General features: G+C 39.1%; 1 protein-coding gene across 16 annotated transcripts in view; it reads right to left on the bottom strand.

The window, feature by feature from the left end:
- NUMB (NUMB endocytic adaptor protein) overlaps positions 1 to 19,445 on the bottom strand; it is a 200,851-nt gene that overhangs the window by 92,297 nt on the left and 89,109 nt on the right. For 12 of the 16 annotated variants that reach the window (XM_017882809.1, XM_017882814.1, XM_017882806.1 and 9 more), the window contains 2 exons: positions 13,718 to 13,802; positions 818 to 958 (listed from right to left, as the gene is read on the bottom strand). In XM_017882809.1, coding sequence (XP_017738298.1) covers positions 818 to 943 — 126 coding nt within the window. In that variant the 5' untranslated portion in view covers positions 944 to 958; positions 13,718 to 13,802. The remainder of the gene's footprint in view (positions 1 to 817; positions 959 to 13,717; positions 13,803 to 19,445) is intronic. The other 4 variants (XM_017882812.1, XM_017882804.1, XM_017882810.1 and 1 more) reach the window with 1 other exon arrangement.

The following is a 19,445-nucleotide window of genomic DNA, read 5'->3' on the forward strand; positions in this document are numbered from 1 at the left end:
AAAAAAAAAAAAAAAAAAAAAAAAAAAAAAAGGAGGAATATTTAGTAAATAGACAAAAAATTAACATTTCATATCAAACTACAATTTTTCCTTTAAGATATTAACATTTGGTCTAATTCTATTTTTTTGCCCCCACGTTTAATACATCTCACACTGTGATTACATAATATATTGCTTTTTATTAAATAGCAAATAACATATACATTTCTTTCATTTCACTAAAAGATTACCTGTATCGGGCAATACAAAGAAAAGCACCTGTATATCACTGCCTTCTCAGGATCTTCACTATGTTCTTAACCTCTGTGAGTCTCCACTTTCTGATCTTACAAATGAAGGCATTACTTTAAATGACCTCTGTACCATTAAAAGTTAGAAGATTAAAGGGAAAACTCCCTTTTATTTAACTCTCCTCATTTAAGGATTTCTAAAATACGCAAGACTTGTATTTAAGAGAGCTGACTTACACTCCCTCAGCTTCACCAGTTAGTAAGCATATTCCACTGAAAATTTGAGTCCTGATAATTTAGGATCTTTAGGTATTTCAGGATTAGTATTCTTATCAGAATATTTGACTCCACATTATATAGCAGAAATTCATATTTAAATATAAAAAGAAAACTCCCTAATTAAAATCTATCTTGTTTTCTTTCTCATTATTTTCCTTTCTTTCTCATTTAATTCTATCATTGAAGCAGAGTATGAAGGGATTTGATTTTTGGAGGGTTCTCTTAATTGTCCTTCTTAATGAGATTTCACATACACTAGATTGTCAGTTATTTTCCACATACAGACTTATAGAAACATCAGCTCTTACCTTAACTGGGAAGCTACATTTTCCAGTGCGAACGCCTTCTTCATCTGTCTGCCACTGATGTGGACGACTGGCCTCTGGAACATAAACATCCTTCTTTCTCCTAAAACTTTGCCGTAGTTTGTTCATTTTAATTTTTACAGCCTGAAGACAGAGGGAAAAAAAATATTTAAAAGAAATATTACCTTCTTACATATTTAAACTTTGGATTACCACATTAACCAAAAATCTAATGTCCAAAATTAAAGGTTTTGGCTTTTATCTAAGCAATATATAATTATTATGTAACCACAGTGTAAAGGGAAAATGAATGATTAGAACAATTCCTCTCAGAGTAACACTAAGTTCAAACAAACAAATCATTTTACCTTTTGAAAAGACAACTACAATACTGGTCCTTGTAATAACAAAAATAACTTCTAGTAGGATTTGAAGACATATTATCCTAAGAATTTTCAAGAACTTTAGTTATAACAAACCAATGAGAAATTCTCCCTACCCATCTACCTCTCAAATCCATTCCAACACCTGAAAATGGAAATTTGTACATAGGGCCAAATTATAGACTGCTAACAGTTTCTAAAAACCTGTATACTTATTAAGAAAAAAAATCATTCTGAAACACTAAAATTTAGGAATCTTTTGCCTCATTATTAGCATATAAGCAAAGCAGGGATTACAATCACGTTTTATAAAAGATGTTATGAAAAATAAAATAAAGTTTTCTTTAAACACACTTAAAGCCAGGCGCAATGGCTCATGCCTGTAATCCCAACACTTTGGGAGGCTGAGGTGGGCAGATCACTTGAGGTCAGGAGTTCAAGACCAGCCTGGCCAACACGGCAAAACCCCGTCTCTACTAAAACTACAAAACTTAGCCAGGTGTGGTGGCGCACACCTGTAATCCCAGGTACTCAGGAGGCTGAGGCAGGAGAATCACTTGAACTCAGGAGGTGGAGGTTGCAGTGAGCCGAGATCACGCAGCCTGGGTGACAGGGTGAGACTATGTCTCAAAAATAAGTAAATAAATAAATAAGCACACTTAAAGAAAAAAAAATGTGCTACTAGGACTAAATCTAGAGAAAAAACATTTTTTTTTTCAGACAGTCTCACTCCGTCATTAAGGCTAGAGTGTAGTGGCATGATCACAACTCATTGCAACATTTATCTCCCTGGCTCAAGCAATCTTCCCACCTCAGTCTCCCAAGTAGCTGGGACTACAGAGACATGTGCCACCACACCCGGCCTTTTTTTTTTTTTAAAGTAGAGTTGAGGTCTCGCTATGTTGCTCAGGCTGGTCTGAAACTTCTGAGTGAAAGCAATCCTCCCGCCTTGGTCTCTCTAAGTGCTGGAATTACAGGCGTGAGACACCACACGCGGCCAGAAGAATTTCTTGCAAGCAGTATGACATCAGAATGCCTTTCCGTATCGATAATCATCATAGTAACATTAAAAAAAAAAAAAAAAAGACAAAGGTACAAGTTTCATTATCAACTTTGTAACTAAAAGGTGTTGGCCAGGTGTGGTGGCTCGCCCCTGTAATCCCAGCACTTTGGGAGGCCGAGGCAGGTGGATCACTTGAGGTCAGGAGTTGGAGACCAGCCTGGTTAACATGGCGAAACCCCATCTCTACTAAAATTACAAAAAGTAGTCAGGCGTGCTGGTGCACGTCTGTAATCCCAGCTACTTGGGAGGCTGACGGGAGAATTGCTTGAACCTGGAAGGCGGAGGTTGCGGGGAACCAAGATCGCGCCACTGCACTCCAGCCTGGGTGACACAGCAAGACTCCGTCTCAAAAAAAAAAAAAGAAAAGAAAAGAAAAAAAGTGTTATAGTCAGTTCTTTATTGTGTTACTGGAAGAGTTACCTCTTGAATGCTGTCAAAGGTACAGTAGAAATCACAAAACTACAGAGAAAGGAGACCTAACTGAGAAGAAATTATAGAACATTCAAAAAACAACAAACATAGTAAGTACCCCCTTGCAGAGTAAAATCTCAAAATCTTAAACTAATACCTCCAATTTTCTGTTAAGAAGCATATAAGAAGCATGTCTCACTCTTTCCATGAAGGATGTAAGCACTTCAACTAGCCTAAAAGTGATCTTAACTCAAGAAAATGATGTGACAAACCTATAAAAAGCTGTCTTTTCTGTCAGGAGTGTTAAATAGCAATGGATTGAACATCAATTCCCACAAGTCACCAATGAAAGACTTGGAAATCGAAGTTTCATTCTGAAGAAAGTCATTTTGTATTTTAAAATCCATAATGCCACAGCAGAACTATCACCAAACTAGCTAGTTTGCACAAACAAGCCAACCTTACCACATATCTTCAAAGGTAAAAATTCTGACAGAGGACTGGCAATGTAAAACCTCTAAAATTTTCTAAAATGAATTTAAGCAGATCACTTATTCCTAAACTACCTAAATGAAGGTCTACCTTAATGTACAAGACTTCCAAAAAGAATTCCATAACCTTCCTTGAAAATACATCCTGTTGCCAGGCACGGTGGCTCATGCCTATAATCCCAGCACTTTGGGAGGCCAAGGCAGGTGGATCACCTGAGGTCAAGAGTTCGGGACCAGCCTGGCCAACATGGTGAAACCCCATTTCTATTAAAAATACAAAAAGTAGCCAGGCGTGGTGGCATGCGCCTGTACTCCCAGCTACTCCAGGCTGAGGCAGGAGAATCACTTGAACCTGGGGGGCAGAGGTTGCAGTGAGCCGAGATCGCGCCACTTCACTCCAGCCTAGGCGAAAGAGAGAAACTCTGTCCAAAAAAAAAAAAAGAAAGAAAGAAAATACATCCTGCTATACTCTTTTAAATCACATTTTAAAAACATACATGGGCTGGGCACAGTGGCTCATGCTTGTAATCCCAGCACTTTGGGAGGCTGAGACAGGTGGATCACGAGGTCAGGAATTTGAATTTGAGACCAGCCTGGCCAACATGGTAAAACCCCATCTCTACAAAAAATACAAAAATTAGTTGGGCGTGGAGGCACGCACCTGTAATCCCAGCTACTCAGGAGGCTGAGGCAGAAGAATCGCTTGAATTCGGGAGGCAGAGGTTGCAATAGGCCAAGATTGTGTCACTGCACTCCAGCCTAGGCAACAGAGCGAGACTATGTCTCAAAAAGAAGTTAAGTAAATAAATAAATAAATAAACATAAAAAACAAAAACATACACAAATACAAGAAAATGAAAAACCTCTCTCCTTACTCAAGTTGGTACTCTCCAAATGATCCTAAAGCCAAACAAACAAACAACCCATACACACACAAAAAAACAAACAAAAAACCCTGTATGAGTCCTTTGTTCTTAATTTCTTTGTCTTAGCAAAGACAACTAGTCAGCTACCTACTTGGCCAAGCCAGACACCTGAAAATCATCCTGCACTCAGCCTTTCTCTGGCCTGATTTTACCTCCTTAGTAGCTCTTGAATTCATCCCTCTCCCCAACTATTTCAGTCCTACTATCCTGAGACATTTTTCCTTAAATTATTGCTTTAAATAATTTAGAGACATATTGGGATGGAGCTCTGTTAGAGGCAAAGAGACCAAAATACTCAAGTATAAGTGATACTAGAGTATTTTAGTCTCTGTGCCTCTAACAGAGCTCCATCCTAACATGTTCTAAAACACAAATCTGACCATGTATCCCCTCTTTTTAAAACCCTTCAGTTGCTTCACACCACCTTCAAGACAAAGTCCAAATGCATGGCAAACACAGTCCTTCTTCATCTGGCTTCTCTCACCAGTCCCCATTCACAGACTAACCTCCAGCTACCCTAAACTACTTACTGTTCTCCAAACAAAGCATGCCCTCTTTCAGAGCCTCTGTCTATGTTCCTCCCTCTGCCTAGAAAGAAATACCATAACCTGTGCATGTCTGGTCAAAGTCTACTCATCTTTAAAGAGTCAGTTCAAGAGTTAACCTCTTCAGGGAAGCTAGACTCTTTTTTTCTTTTTGACAAGCCCCTATCTGGCTTGGTTAGGTCCTTCCACTTCATATAATTCGGATTAACACCTTCTTCTTACTTCTATTATTGTATGCATCAACCTTATAGTAAGTTCCTATTTCCTTAATGGTTGACTGTATCTTATTTGTTTAAACATACCCTTGCATTGTAACACACTGCCTGTTATATATAGCATACTATAAATTTGAAGAATTGAAAGATAAAACAGACCCCCATCACAGTACAGGCTATGTCACTACATAGGAAAAGTCTCAGCATACAAGACCAGAGAATCATCAATGTTGGAAGAGACTGAAGGTGTAATAGTCCAACCTCCCATTGACAAAGGAACCACTGACAACTTCCATTAAAAGAGGACATCCAACGTCTGTCTAAATAGATCTAGTACAAGTTTATTTGCTCTTTGGGCAGCTATTTATTGTTGTACCATTCTGTTGCCCAATAAGAGAAAAGACTGAAAGTGTCAGCCAGTTTAGGGTCTAAGTATCTTGTCACTTTCTTTTTTTAAAAATGAATTTGGAAAAACAAAACACATAATTATGATATCTTGCTTAATACTTCTTAATGAATAATTATCACTAGCCTATAATTCCAGCTACTCAGGAACTTGAAGCATGAGAATCATTTGAACCCAGGAGGCAGAGAGCCGAGATTGTGCCACTGCACTCCAGCCTGGGCGGCAGAGTGAGAACCTGCCTCAAAATAGTAATAATAATAACAATAAAGCACGTTAAGACTTTAGAGATAAAAATACATATAGCCATCACCCCAAACTCCACAATACACATATACACAGACTTCATTAGAATAATATTAAGAATTAAACCTTTACTTACAAAACAAAATAATTTTGCTTTGATATAGCAAGGATTGATTTAGCAAGGAACATCTTGATGAAAAAGGGCAGAACTGCTGAGGATGCTGGCCTACTTTTTACACTAGCTTTCCTCCTGCATCTGTCAAGTGTGGGATGAGAAAAAGGTGCTGCAATCTGGAGAGAGAGACTAGAATAAAAATATATTTGATTCCAAGAATGGGGAGGTGATAGAGGGAATGGGGTAAGAGACAGAAAAAATGCCACTGAAAAAATTACAGAAATAAGAAATAAGCTGTTAAAAACAGCTCTGCTTCCCTTTACTGACAAATAACTTGGCAAAATATCTACACGTCTCTTCAATTCTTTAGTCCTCTCTTGTCGTGCTCCTCTCTTTTTCCCTCACCCCCGACTCTCCCCTTATCCAAGCCATCAACAAAAGACTTCTAAAATACATCTCAAAACTGTCCACTGCATTTAATCTCCACCACCCACAGTCCAAGATAACTTTGCCTCTTACCTGGACTAGTATAAGCCACTAGTATTTATTTCTACGTCCTCTGTCGTCCCTCTCTCATCAACTATGTACAAATTAGCCACCGTAATCTTTAAAAATGTAAAATGGATCATGGCATTGCTTAATAGTTCCATGGCTTTCCAATGTATCTTGAAATAAAATCCAAACTCTCACTATTCAGTGAGAATTATTCAGCATAATAATTCACACTGCTCAAGAAGTGGTGCTTACAATAGTATGAGAACATCACAAATACACAGTACATGTTAGCATATATAAAGGTATGGCCCCGGCTGGGTCCAGTGGCTCACGCCTGTAATCCCAACAATTTGGGAGGCCGAGGCAGGCAGATCACCTGGGTCAGGAGTTCAAGACCTGCCTGGCCAACAGGGTGAAACCCTGTCTCTACTAAAAATACAAAAAAATTAGCCAAGTGTTGGGGCAGGCACCTGTAATCCCAGCTACTCGGGAGGCTGAGGCAGGAGAATCACTTGAACCTGGGAGGCGGAGGTTGCAGTGAGCCGAGATCGCACCATTGTACTCCAGCCTGGGCGACAAAGCGAGACTCCATCTCAAAACAAAAAAAAGTATGGCCCCTGCATGTCTCTCTTGCGTTGAGGTGGCATTCTTCCCAACTAACTCTTGATGATCCTTTCAGTTAACTGCAAGCTCATTCTCACTCTAGGCCTGTTGTTTCCTTCTCCCTGAAATACTCTTCTCCCAGACTCTTCACCAATACATTTGTCTCCCACTCATTCTTAACTCTCAACCTAAAAGTTGACGTCTTTTTCTACTTTCTAAATACCATCCTCTATGATTCCTTATTATACTACTCTTTTCATTTCCTTCACAATTTATTTTATCTTATTTTATTTGGAGACAGGGTCTATCTTATCTTTTATTTTATTTTATTTGGACACAGGGTCTCACTCTGTCACCCAGGCTGGAGTACAGCAGTACAATCTCACTCACTGCAGCCTCAACCTCCTGGGCTCAAGCAATCCTCCCATCTCAGCCTCCCGAGTAGCTGGAACTACAGGCGCATGTCACCACACCCAGCTAATTGTTGTGTTTTTTGTAGAGATGGGTTTTGCCATGTTACCGAGGCTGGTTTTAAACTCCTGAGCTCAAGCAACCCGCCCACCTCAGCTTCCAAAAGTGCTGGGATTATAGGTGTGAACCACTGCACCTGGCCTATAGTTTCTAATTACTTTGTTTCATTGCTTCAGCTCTTCCTTGATCATCAGATGCTTCAGCATCCATTCAGTAAGTTATCTAACTTGCTAAAGGTAGAAAGCATTGGCTTCTGTTCTTTGCATCCAAAATAATCTTTTTTTTTTTCAAAATAATCTTAACTAATATAAATATTAAGTATTCTCCTTTGACCAAAAAGCTAAATAATTGTTCACTAATATAAATATGTCAAAGCCCGTGCTATGATTATACATAGATTCTTCCTTTAATTTTTTTGATATTTCAGAATTTCTTTCTTTTTTTTTTTCAGTTTGGGGGTACATGTGAAGGTTTGTTACACAGGTAAACATGTGTCATGGGGGTTTGTTGCACATATTATTTCAACACCCAGGTATTAAGCCCAGTACCCAATAGTTATCTTTTCTGCTCCTCTCCCTCCTCCCACCCTCCCCACTCAAGTAGATCCCTGTGACTGTTGTTTCCTTCTTTGTGTTCATAAGTTCTTATCATTTAGCTCCTATCAATTGTTAATTAAATAATATTCTGTATCCAACAAAGTATTGTGCTAGGTACTAGAAGAACCAGGATGAAAAATTTTTTATTTTAAAATAACTTTCATCAAGACCTCAAGGTCTTGAATGATATAAGAACACAATGAAAGAAATAGAAAAGAGGCATTTCAAATAGGGAATGGGGTAGAATGAAAAGTCATGCTATGTACGTAAAAATATGTGTTTCCTCAAAACTAAGATACTACTGATTATAAGATGCACCACTATTTTATGTTCCACTGAAAAAGAAAACATGGATGCCAGGTGTGCTGGCTCACACCTATAATCCCCACGCTCTGGGAAGCTGAGGTGGGTGGATTGCTTGAGCCCAGGAATTCGAGACCAGCCTGGACAACATGGCAAAATCCCATCTTTACAAAAAATACAAAAATTAGCCAGGTGTGGTGCTGTGTGCCTGTGGTCCCAGCTACTTGGGGGGCTGGGGTGGGAGGATCACTTTAGCCAAGGAGGAAGAGGCTACAATGAACCATTATCTTACCACTGTACTCCAGCCTAGGTGACAGAGACCTTGTCTCAAAAAAAAAAAAAAAAACTGCTAAAATTGTTTGTTAAGAATTGTTCATTTATTGTGAAATATCACAATAATAAGAAGTATCCCAATGGGAGACGATTCCCAGTTCCAGAGATGTTAAAGTGTGAGAGAAAGAGGGAAAAGAGAACGAGGAAAAAGGGGAGGAGGAGAAACAGAAGGTGAAAGAAAAAGAAAATTAGCATCTAATTTTGTTTCTTTGAGACTGCGTCTCACTCTTGTCACCTAGGCTGGAGTACAGTGGTGTGATCATGGCTCACTTCAGTTGTGACCTCCCAGACTAGGTGATCCTCCTACTTCAGCCTCCCAAGTAGCTAGGACTACAGGTGCACACCACCATGCCCAGCTATTTTTTGTAGAGACGGGGTTTTGCCACACGTTACCCAGGCTGGTTTTGAACTCCTGGGGTCAAGTGACCCACATGCCTTGGCCTCCCAAAGGGCTGGGATTACAGGTGTGAGCTACTGCACCTGGCCTATCACTCTATTATTAATAGAAAATCAGCCTTCCAAGAACCTCGACAAGCCTCAATGATATAGAATATTGGTTACTCACTAAAATTTGTTATCAAAAAGTGGAGAAAAGGCCACTTGAAAGAGTGATCATGGGCTGGGTGCAGTGGCTCATGCCTGTAATCCCAGTACTTTGGGAGGCTGAGGCAGGAGGATCGTTTGAGTCTAGGAGTTTGAGACCAGCCTGGGCAACATAGTGAGACCCTGTCTCTATTAAAAAAAGAAAAATTTAAAATAAATAAAGCTGGGCGCAGTGGCTCACACCTGTAATCCCAACACTTTGGGAGTCTGAGGCCGGTGGATCACCTGAGGTCAGGAGTTTGAGACCAGCCTCGCCAACAGGGCAAAACCCCATCTCTACGAAAAATATAAAAAATTAGTTAGGCACATTGGCGTGTGCCTGTAGTCCCAGCTACTCAGGAGGCCAATACAGGAGAATCACTTGAGCCTGGGCGGTGGAGGTTGCAGTGAGCCTAGATCACACCACTGCACTCCAGCCTGGACAACAGAGACCTTGTCTCAAAAAGAAAAAGGAAAAAAGAAGAGCTCAGACAAAATGGATCAATTCCTACAAAAGACACTCTCTAAAAACTGACTTAACTAGAAACACAATCCTAAATGAAACCATTCAGAATACTGCATACCTCCCCAGCAAAATATTAAACCCATCACCCCCAAAAATACCATGCCCAGACAGTTGAACAGAAGTTCAACAAAACTTTCATAAAAAGATGATTCTTAGTCTTTTTTTTTTTTTTTTTTTTTTGAGACGGAGTCTCGCTCTGTCGCAAAACTGAGTGCAGCTGCGCCAGATGTCAGCCTCACTGCAAGCCTCCGTCTTTCGGGTTCACGCCATTCTTTCTGCCTCAGCCTCCCGAGCTTAGCTGGGACTACAGTGCGCCCGCCCACCTCGCCCCAGCTAGTTTTTTGCCTATTTTTTTTTTTTGGTAGAGGGATGGGGTTCACCGCGGTTAGCCAGGAATTCGTTCTTGAACTCCTGGACCTTGCCTGAATCCGCCCGTCTGCGCGGGCGCCTTCCAAAGTGCTGGGCATTTACACCACCATGCCCGGCCCATTCTAGTCTTAAATAAATCTTTTCAGGGGGAAAAAATAGTTTCTAACTCATTATTTGAGGCTGGCATAATCTGGATACCAAAACCAAATAAGGACAAGAAATTAAAATTATGGGCCAATTTCACCTGTGAATGAACACAGATGCAAAAATCTCAAACAGCCCAGGTGCAGTGGCTCATGCTTGTAATCCCAACACTTTGGGAAGCCGAGGTGGGAGGATTGCTTAAGCCCAGGAGTTCAAGTCCAGCCTGGGCAACATAGCAAGGCCTCATCTCTACAAAAAATTTTAAAAGTAGCCAGCCATGATGGTGCACCCCTGTAGTACCAGCTACTCAGAAGGCTGATGTGCGATGAACACTTGAGTCCAGGAGTTTAAGGCTATAGTGAGCTATGATCATACCACTGCACCAGACTGGGTGACAGAACAAGATCCCATCTTTTAAAAACAAAACAAATTAATAAACTAAATCCAACTGTATATTTTTTCCTAAAAAGTTCATCATGACAGCGTTTGGTTTATTTCAGCAATTCAACATTATAAATGTCATTCACCACATTAACAGAATAAAGGAGGAAAACTATGTGATCATCTTGTAAATGCAGAAAACATATTTGATAAAATTCAATACTCATTCTTCACACAAAAAATATCTTGGGCTACTAGGAAGAGAAATGCCTTTAACCTAGAAAAAGTTTCTACCAAAAATATATAGCAGGCCGGGCATGGTGGCTCAAGCCTGTGCCACCGTGCTAAGGTGGGCGGATAACCTAAGGCAGATAATTTGAGGTCAGGAGTTCGAGACTAGCCTGGCCAACATGGTGAAACCCCATCTCTACTAAAAGTACAAAAATTAGCCAGGCATGGTGATGCCCGCCTGTAGTCCCAGCTACTCAGGAGGTTGAGGTGGGAAGATCACTTGAGCCTGGGAAGCTGAGGTTGTAGTGAGCTGAGAATGCACCACTGTACTCCAGCCTGGGTGACAGAGCGAGACCCTGTCTTAAATAAATAAAATTAAAATAAAATAAATACACATACATATATATAGCAAACCTTAGCCATAATAGTGAAACAAAATAAGTACTTCCTTTAAATAATTAAGTGCAACATAAGAATGCCCATTTTTTTTTTAGACAGGGTCTTGCTCTGTTGTCCAGGCTACAGTGCAGTGGCACGATCATGGCTCACTGCAGTCTCAACCTCCTGGGCTTAAGCAATCCTTCCACTTCAGTCTCCTGAGTAGCTGGGACTACAGGTATGCTGTACTTCCACACCTGCCTAGTTTTTATTTATTTATTTTAGAGATGGGGTCTTGCTATGTTGCCCAGGCTGATCTCAAACTCCTGGGCTCAAGCGAAGGAATGCCTACTACTAACACTTGCATTGAATACTGTACTGAAAGTCCTAAATAGCATAGTTAAGGCAAGAGAAAAAAATAAAGCACAGGAAAGAAACAAAACAGAAAATGCAAAGAAAACAAAGAGGGAAAATATACCATTTACAATAGTAACAAGAAATAAGGTCTCTTTTTTTTTTCTTTAAGACCATCTCGCTGTGTCACCCAGGCTGGAGTGCAGTGGTGTGATCTCAGGTCACTGCAACCTCCACCTCCCAGGTTCAAGCAATTCTCATACCTCAGCCTGCTAAGTAGCTGGGATTACAGGCATGTGCCACTACACCTGGCTTTTTTTTTTTTTTTTTTTTTTTTTGAGACGGAGTCTCGCTCTGTCGCCCAGGCTGGAGTGCAGTGGCCAGTTCTCAGCTCACTGCAAGCTCCGTCCCCCGGGTTCACGCCATTCTCCTGCCTCAGCCTCCCGAGTAGCTGGGACTACAGGCGCCCCCGCCACCTCGCCCGGCTAGTTTTTTTGTATTTTTTAGTAGAGACGGGGTTTCACTGTGTTAGCCAGGATGGTCTCGATCTCCTGACTTCGTGATCCGCCCGTCTCAGCCTCCCAAAGTGCTGGGATTACAGGCTTGAGCCACCGCGCCCGGCCCTACCTGGCTAATTTTTGTATTTTTTAGTAGGACGGGGTTTTGCCATGTTGGCTAGGCTGGTCTTGAACTCCTGGCCTCAAGTGATCTGCCCATCTCGGCCTCCCAAAGTGCTGGGCTTACAGGTGTGAGCCATCGTGCCTGGCCATCTTATTTTTCTTTATGGAAAAAAGAGAAAAAGAATTTGCTGAAAATATTTTAAATATCTAAATAACCAAAACATACTCTATGATCAAGGATAGTAAGTCTCAATACTGTAAAAGAAGGAAATAAATTAAATGTATGTGCAGAATAAAAGCTATAGGCTGGGCATGGTGGTAATACCAGCACTTTGGGAGGCGGAGGTGAAAGGATTGCTCAAGCCCAAGAGTTTCAGACCAGCCTGGGCAACATAGCAAGACTCTGTCTCTATAAGAAAAAAATTAAAATTAAAAAAAAAAAAAGCTACAGAGCTCTGGAGTTCATACAAGGCAGGTCCCAATCTTTAAATAGCTTTTGAATTTTTGTATAATTTTGCTCAAATTATCTCCCATTCATGGATGTTTATGCAACAGATATAAACTTATTAGTAGTAAATAATCATAGGTATCTTACTTTAATGAAATTGTAGTAATAGTTAATACAGCACTTTAGGATTCTGACAGCTAGAATAAACAAGTATGAGAAAAGAATACATAATCAGTTCATGGCTGAGTTCTAGTTGAACTAGTGGTCCCACTGGTTCAAAGGTCATTCAGTGTGCACATTCACCATAATGCAAGTTCTAATAAGCACTCCTGCAAGTGATAAAATGTTGCCAACATTTTACGTAATACATGAGGTTTTGGTTCTTGGTAATTTTCCGTCAAGGCTGCCAAAACACCATCTCCTCATAAACTACCTGAAAATGTGGACATTTATTCTAAATACAAATTGCATTCTGAAGGGGAAGGCAGACAAAACACATTCATAATGCAATGACCATGTTAGGCTCAATGGGTACTTCTAGTGGACCTATGTATGGCCCTTATATATGTAAGGCTCTTGTACATGTGAGATCTATAAGCAGTTGCCCAAGTTGCTTTATAATAGATAGACCTGAATTTGATCAAATGAATAATATTCTTTAGATCTAACTCATTCGAGTTTAATTTTGTTTTATGTAAGTTTTGCCATGTCCTACATTGCTGCCTAAACATTGCTTTATCCAAATTTCCTAATACAGAATTAGATATTATGATAATTTTCTTTATGATAATTTTCTTTACTGGTTGCTAGGAGATGATAATACTAATCACTGACATTCACTGAATGCTTACTGTGTGCCAGGCATTGTTGTAAATGCTCTGTATGTATTAAATCATTCAATCTTTACAATAACCCTATCAGGTAGATAATATTACCATCACAATTTTACAGATGGAAAACTGAAGTATGGAAAAGTTAAGCAACTTTTCCAATGTCACCCAACAAGTAAATGAAGTGGCTAAAGGATTCATACCCAAGTAGTCTGTCTCCAGAGACTAGACCCTTAAATACCATTTATACTGCTTTTCACAACATTGAAAAGATATGTGAAATTATTATAAAGGACAAAAACACTCAGTATTAAAAATATTATCAGTAATTGTTAAACAACAGTTAAGCAATATTAATACTAACACAGCTTATCACAGGTTGATACTTCACAGCTATTTCAGATTCATGGTTATGATTAAGAGTTTTGAAGTTGGACAGACCTGGCTCTGAATCTTGGCTGTGCCCTTTACAAGTTGTGTGATTTTGGACAACTTTCGTAACTTCACCAAGCCTCAGTTTCCTCATCTGTAAAATGAGAATAATAAACATCTCACAAAATTGTTGTTAGTAACATAATTATTGCTGCATTGCACTGACATAGTAACTCCAAACAAAATACCTATACACAAAATAAAGAGGATGTCCCATTTTCCCGATAAAACAAGACTTTATTATAATGATATACAGAAGATGATCACTCCAAGTTACTCCAACTGTAAGATCCACACACTAATGTAGAACCACAATTTTCTCTAATACATGACAAATAATTCCCCTATATAAAACTCAAATATTTACAGGTAAATTACTCGATCTTTGAAATAAAATATTGTGTGTGTGTGTGTGTGTATATATATAGAGAGAGAGAGAGAAAAAGAGAGAGACAAATACAATATTGTTATTTATTGAGAGCAACTCCCACAAATCCCATTCTACACATATTCCTAGTAAGACCAGTAATTAGTATTCAAGGGGCCCAAAACAGGAAGAGCTGTGTCAAGAAGGATCAGTTTGGGCCAGGCACAGTGGCTGATGCCTGTAATCCCAGCACTTCAGGGGGCCTCCACAGGAGAATCACTTGAGCCCAGGAGTTCAAGACCAAGCTGAGCAACACAGGGAAAACTCGCCTCTACAAAAAACTTTAAAAATCAGCCAGGTATGGTGACATGCACCTGTGGTCCCAGTTACTCTGGAGGCTGAGACAGAAGAATAGCTTGAGCCTGGGAGGTGAAGGCTGCAGCGAGCTATGATCATGCCACTGCACTCCAGCCTGGACAACAGTGTGAGACCCAGTTTAAAAAAAAAAAAAAAAAAAAAAAAGAATGGACTCATGGCACTGATAGGAAGGAATATTTACAAGAAATAAACAGAAAGAGACAGACATATTGGCAAAGTCGTAGGGAAAATGAACACCAAGATCAATGGAATATAAGGGAAACTTCTTCAAAACACTCTAGAGAATCTCCATGTTTAATCCCACAGTCCTATATTTATTTCCATCTTCACGTAAACTTAAACGAAAAAATCCATTCATTCTCTTGTAGCAAACAGCAGTTTCTGCAAAGTGTTTAAAAACAAAACAAACAAAACAAAACTTGGCTTGGAATTTGTTTTGCATATTTATTTCTGTCCCCAAAGAAAATATGTGTTTGGCAAGAGGGTAAATATTATAGAATGACAGTTACAGAACTGGGATTTGGCTTTCAAAAACGGAAAGTGGTCACAGAGTATCTATTCAGCTATATATTAAATATTTGATTTACAAAGAAAATTACACAAGCAAAATTAAACTATGAAATGGTATTCAAGGTTAGAAACATGGCAATTTGGGCCGGCACAGTGGCTCACACCTGTTAATCCCAGCACTTTGGGAGGCCGAGGCAGGTGGATCGCCTGAGGTCAGGAGTTCAAGACCAGCCTGGCCAACATAGCGAAACCTTGTCTCTACTAAAATACAAAAAATTAGCCGGGTGTGGTGACGGGTGACTGTAATCAATTCCAGCTACTCGGGAGAATGAGGCAGGAGAATCACTTAAACCCGGAAAGCATAGGTTGCAGTGAGCCGAGATCGCGCCATTGCACTCCAGCCTAGGCAACAAGAGCAAAACTCCGTCTCCAAAAAAAAAAAAAAAAAATTGAAAAGAAACACAGCAATTGGGATAAACTGTTGATGTAGAACCTACTGTGTGTTAATACAGTCACAATATTCAGTATTAAGAGGAGTACAGAAAACTACTGACATAATCTCTAAGCTCTTGGTTCTCATAATCAAGAAAAGGAATATTAAAAGCCTGTATGACAAGATACTGCAAATGCTTTGAGAGAGGCACAAACTGCAACATGCCTTAAGAGGGGGATGAGATCACTGACTTAGAGAGAAGAAACAAGAAAAGACTTCATGGAAATTGCAGCATTTGAAAAGTGGAATTCCAACAACCCTAACTTCTGAATATAAAAACAACTTAAACTAAAAAGTTTTCCTTCTGTTAGTATGGAGGTGTACATTGTCTCTCAGGTGTCACTAAAATGGAAAGTGGGTAATAAAAATGTACTAAATAAATCTAATAGAACATTTTCTTTTCTTTTTTCTTTTTTTTTGAGATGGCATCTCACACTGTCACCCGAGCTGGAGTGCAGTGGCACCATCTCAGCTCACTGCAACCTTCGCCTCCTGGGTTCAAGTGATTCTCCTGCCTCAACCTCCTGAGTAGCTGGGATTACAGGTGCTCGCCACCACGCCCAGCTAATTTTTTGTATTTTTAGTAGACACAGGGTTTCACCATGTTGGCCAGGCTGGTCTCGAACTCCTGACCTTGTGATTCACCCACCTCAGCCTCCCAAAGTGTTGGGATTACAGGTGTGAGCCATCACGCCTGGCCCTAGAACATTTTCAAAAAGGAATTTGACAATAATAGCCATATCTTCAATTGCCACTTACCTTCAAATACTGTACTTAGAATTTTACACTAAGGAATTTGAAAAATTTAAAAAAAGAACAGACTTAAAATAAGACTGTTCACTCATTCACTTATTAATACTTTATAAAGTGAAAAGTATAACTGGACACAAAATTAACTCTAAGAATTAAGGCAGTAAGACACAAAGGGATGTGAAATGAGTTACACAGAGCTGATTAATAAAAGGAAGCCTAATTTTTTGTCCACATCTCTTCCCACGTCCAGAAGAGGAACTTAACAAATGCATTTTATGAAAAATACACTTAAAAAAGTGTCCTTAGTAACGGATTTACATATGATACAAAAATCCCTTTAAAATAGTTTATTAAGATATAATATAGGTAGAAAGAAGCATACAAAGTATGGCGCTCAATTACTTTTCACAAAGATACACACATAATTAGAATCCAGATCAAAAACAGAACATTAGTAGCACCTTAGAAGCTCCTCTATGTTCCTGCTTCCAGTCACTTCCTGTTCCCCTACCAAAGATACCACTATCTTAATTAACTAAACTAACATCATAGATGTGTTTTGCCTATACTGAATTTTACTAAAAAGAATCATACAATATTACCCTTTTGTTGTTGTTTCTTTCACTCAATATTATGTCTAGGAAATTTATCCATACTCTTGTGCTTCCAGTTTGCTATGATTTGAATGTTTGCCCCTTCCAAAAACTCATGTTGAAATCTAATGGTAGTATGCGGGGTGGGACCATTAAGAGATAATTAGACCACGAGAGCTCTGCCCACATGAGTAAGATTAATGGATTAACACCAATATAAAAGGGTACAACTGTCTAGAACAAAGGTCATCTAATTTACAAAGTGCCCCTTCCTAAGAAAACTTATTAAATAAGAAATGCTTAGGAAATCCTTGAACTACCTATTTTAAAAATATTTAAAGCAAATAAATATAGAACATGAGGTGTTCGAGGTTACTATGCAATGACAGAACAACAAATAAAAAAATCAGGTTCTTCTCTGTATGCCAACAATTTGAAATTTTTCTGCATGATCAGCATTTCCTTTGCTACTTTACTTTCTTTAAATAATTTTTTGTCATTTCTGTGAGTTCTATAAATGAAGTCAAGTTGGATTACAACTAAGATATATGAAAAGATTTTAGGTAAATTTTTAACTTTATATAATTTCAATTTTAAAGAAAATTTGCAAAGATCATCAATTATTTATATTTAATCTGATTTGCTGTATCATTCTTTTCTCATTCATTTTCCTTGAGATGGGGGTCTCACTATGTTGCCCAGGCTGGTCTTGAACTCTTAGACTCCCATCTCGGTCTCCCAAAGTGCTGGGATTACAGGAGTAAGCCCACACCAGGTCCATCTCATACATTTTTTTCTGAACCATATGAGAGTAAGCTGCAAACACTATATACCATTTTAGTCCTAAATATTTTTGTATGTTCTGCTAGGAACAAGAATGCTTGTTTAGATAACCACAGTATAGTTAAGCAAATCAGTACCAATGTTAAAGTTACTATATAACAGCCAGGCTTGGTGGCTCACGCCCGTAATCTCAGCACTTTGGGAGACCAAGGTGGGCGGATCACAAGGTCAGGAAATTGAGATTATCCTGGCCAACATGGTGAAACCCCGTCTCTACTAAAATTTTAAAAAATTAGCCAGGCATGGTGGTGCGTGCCTGCAACCCCAGCTACTCAGGAGCCTGAGGCAGAGGAATCGCTTAAATCCGGGACGTGAAGCTTGCAGTGAGCCGAGATTGTGCCACTTCACTCCAGCCTGGAGAAAGAGCGAGATTCCATCTCAAAAGAAAAAAAACTTACTGTATGTCTACAGTCCATATTGAAATATATAGGACTCAGTTACGTGTGTTCATTGTTACAGGGTTTTATGACTTGAATAGGTCCCCCCAAAATTCAGGTGTTACCAGTGTGACACTATTAAGAGGTGGGGCCCTTAAGGAGTGATTAGGCCAGGAGGGCTACTCCCTCCTGGATGGGATTTAAGGCTTCGTGCAGCTTCAGCTAGCTTGTTTTTCCACTTTTTGGCCATGTGAAGACACTGTGTTCCTCATCTCCGGAACAGACAATTGGACCTGCCAGTACCTTGATATTGGACTTTCCAGCCACCAGAACTGTGAGAAAATAAAATTCTGTTTTTTATAAATTACCCAGTCTCAGGTATTCTGTTACAGCAGCACAAATGGGTTAAGAAAGAGGAGAAGTGGCTGGGCTCAGTGGCTCACATCTGTAATCCCAGTACTTTTGAAGGCAGGGGTGGGAGGATCACTTGAGGTCAGGAGTTCAAGACCAGCCTGGCCAACATGGTGAAAACCATGTTTCCACTAAAAATACAAAATTTAGCCAGGCATGGTGGCAAGAGCCTGTAATCTCAACTACGTGGGAAGCTGAGGCAGGAGAATCACTTGAACCTGGGAGGTGGAGAGTGCAGTGAGCCAAGATCATGCCACTGTACTCCAGCCTGGGCAACAGAGCAATACTCCATCTCAAAAAAAAAAAAAAAAAGAGAGGCAAAGTAATTGTTTCTAGGCCCTCTTAGCAAACAAAGCTGAAATACATATATATATAAATATATAAAAATGTGTATGTCTGTGTATATGCATGCACACATGTATGTGCCTATATATGTATATCTATATGAAAATATACATATATGTGTATTTATCTATATTTATATAGATATTAAATATTTAAATATAGATTAATAATATGTTACATAGATATTAATAGATATTAAAAACCATAACTTCCCATTCAAATCCAACATCACAGGGTTTATTCCAGCCTTTTCTCTTTTCCATATATAAAACTCCTTTCTCCAACAATGAAAAAACTTGATTCCCATTATCCTCAATACACTTACTCATTTGTTCAGTCCTAGAACTAACAAAAAACGCTTTCAAAATTGCTAATTCATACCACTACAAAAGAAAAGCCTAGAAACTAGGATTCACTATTATTTATATTTCAATATTCATTTCATTATATTCATTGTATTATATATCTTCAATATGTTACATTCATTTCATTATATTTCATTATTCATCAGTTTATATATTCATTATTGTTTATATTTCTGCTCATCTTGAGTTTAAGAGTATACCATTTTACTTTAAGTGGAGCTGAAATACAGTTAGGTTCATTTGATTCTGTTTATACTTTTAGAGTTTTATCCCTATCTTTATTGATTTTTTCTTATTTTGTT

This window comes from Rhinopithecus bieti, unplaced genomic scaffold, assembly GCF_001698545.2.
Source record: "Rhinopithecus bieti isolate Rb0 unplaced genomic scaffold, ASM169854v2 scaffold_13259, whole genome shotgun sequence".
In the NCBI taxonomy this organism is placed as follows: domain Eukaryota; kingdom Metazoa; phylum Chordata; class Mammalia; order Primates; family Cercopithecidae; genus Rhinopithecus; species Rhinopithecus bieti.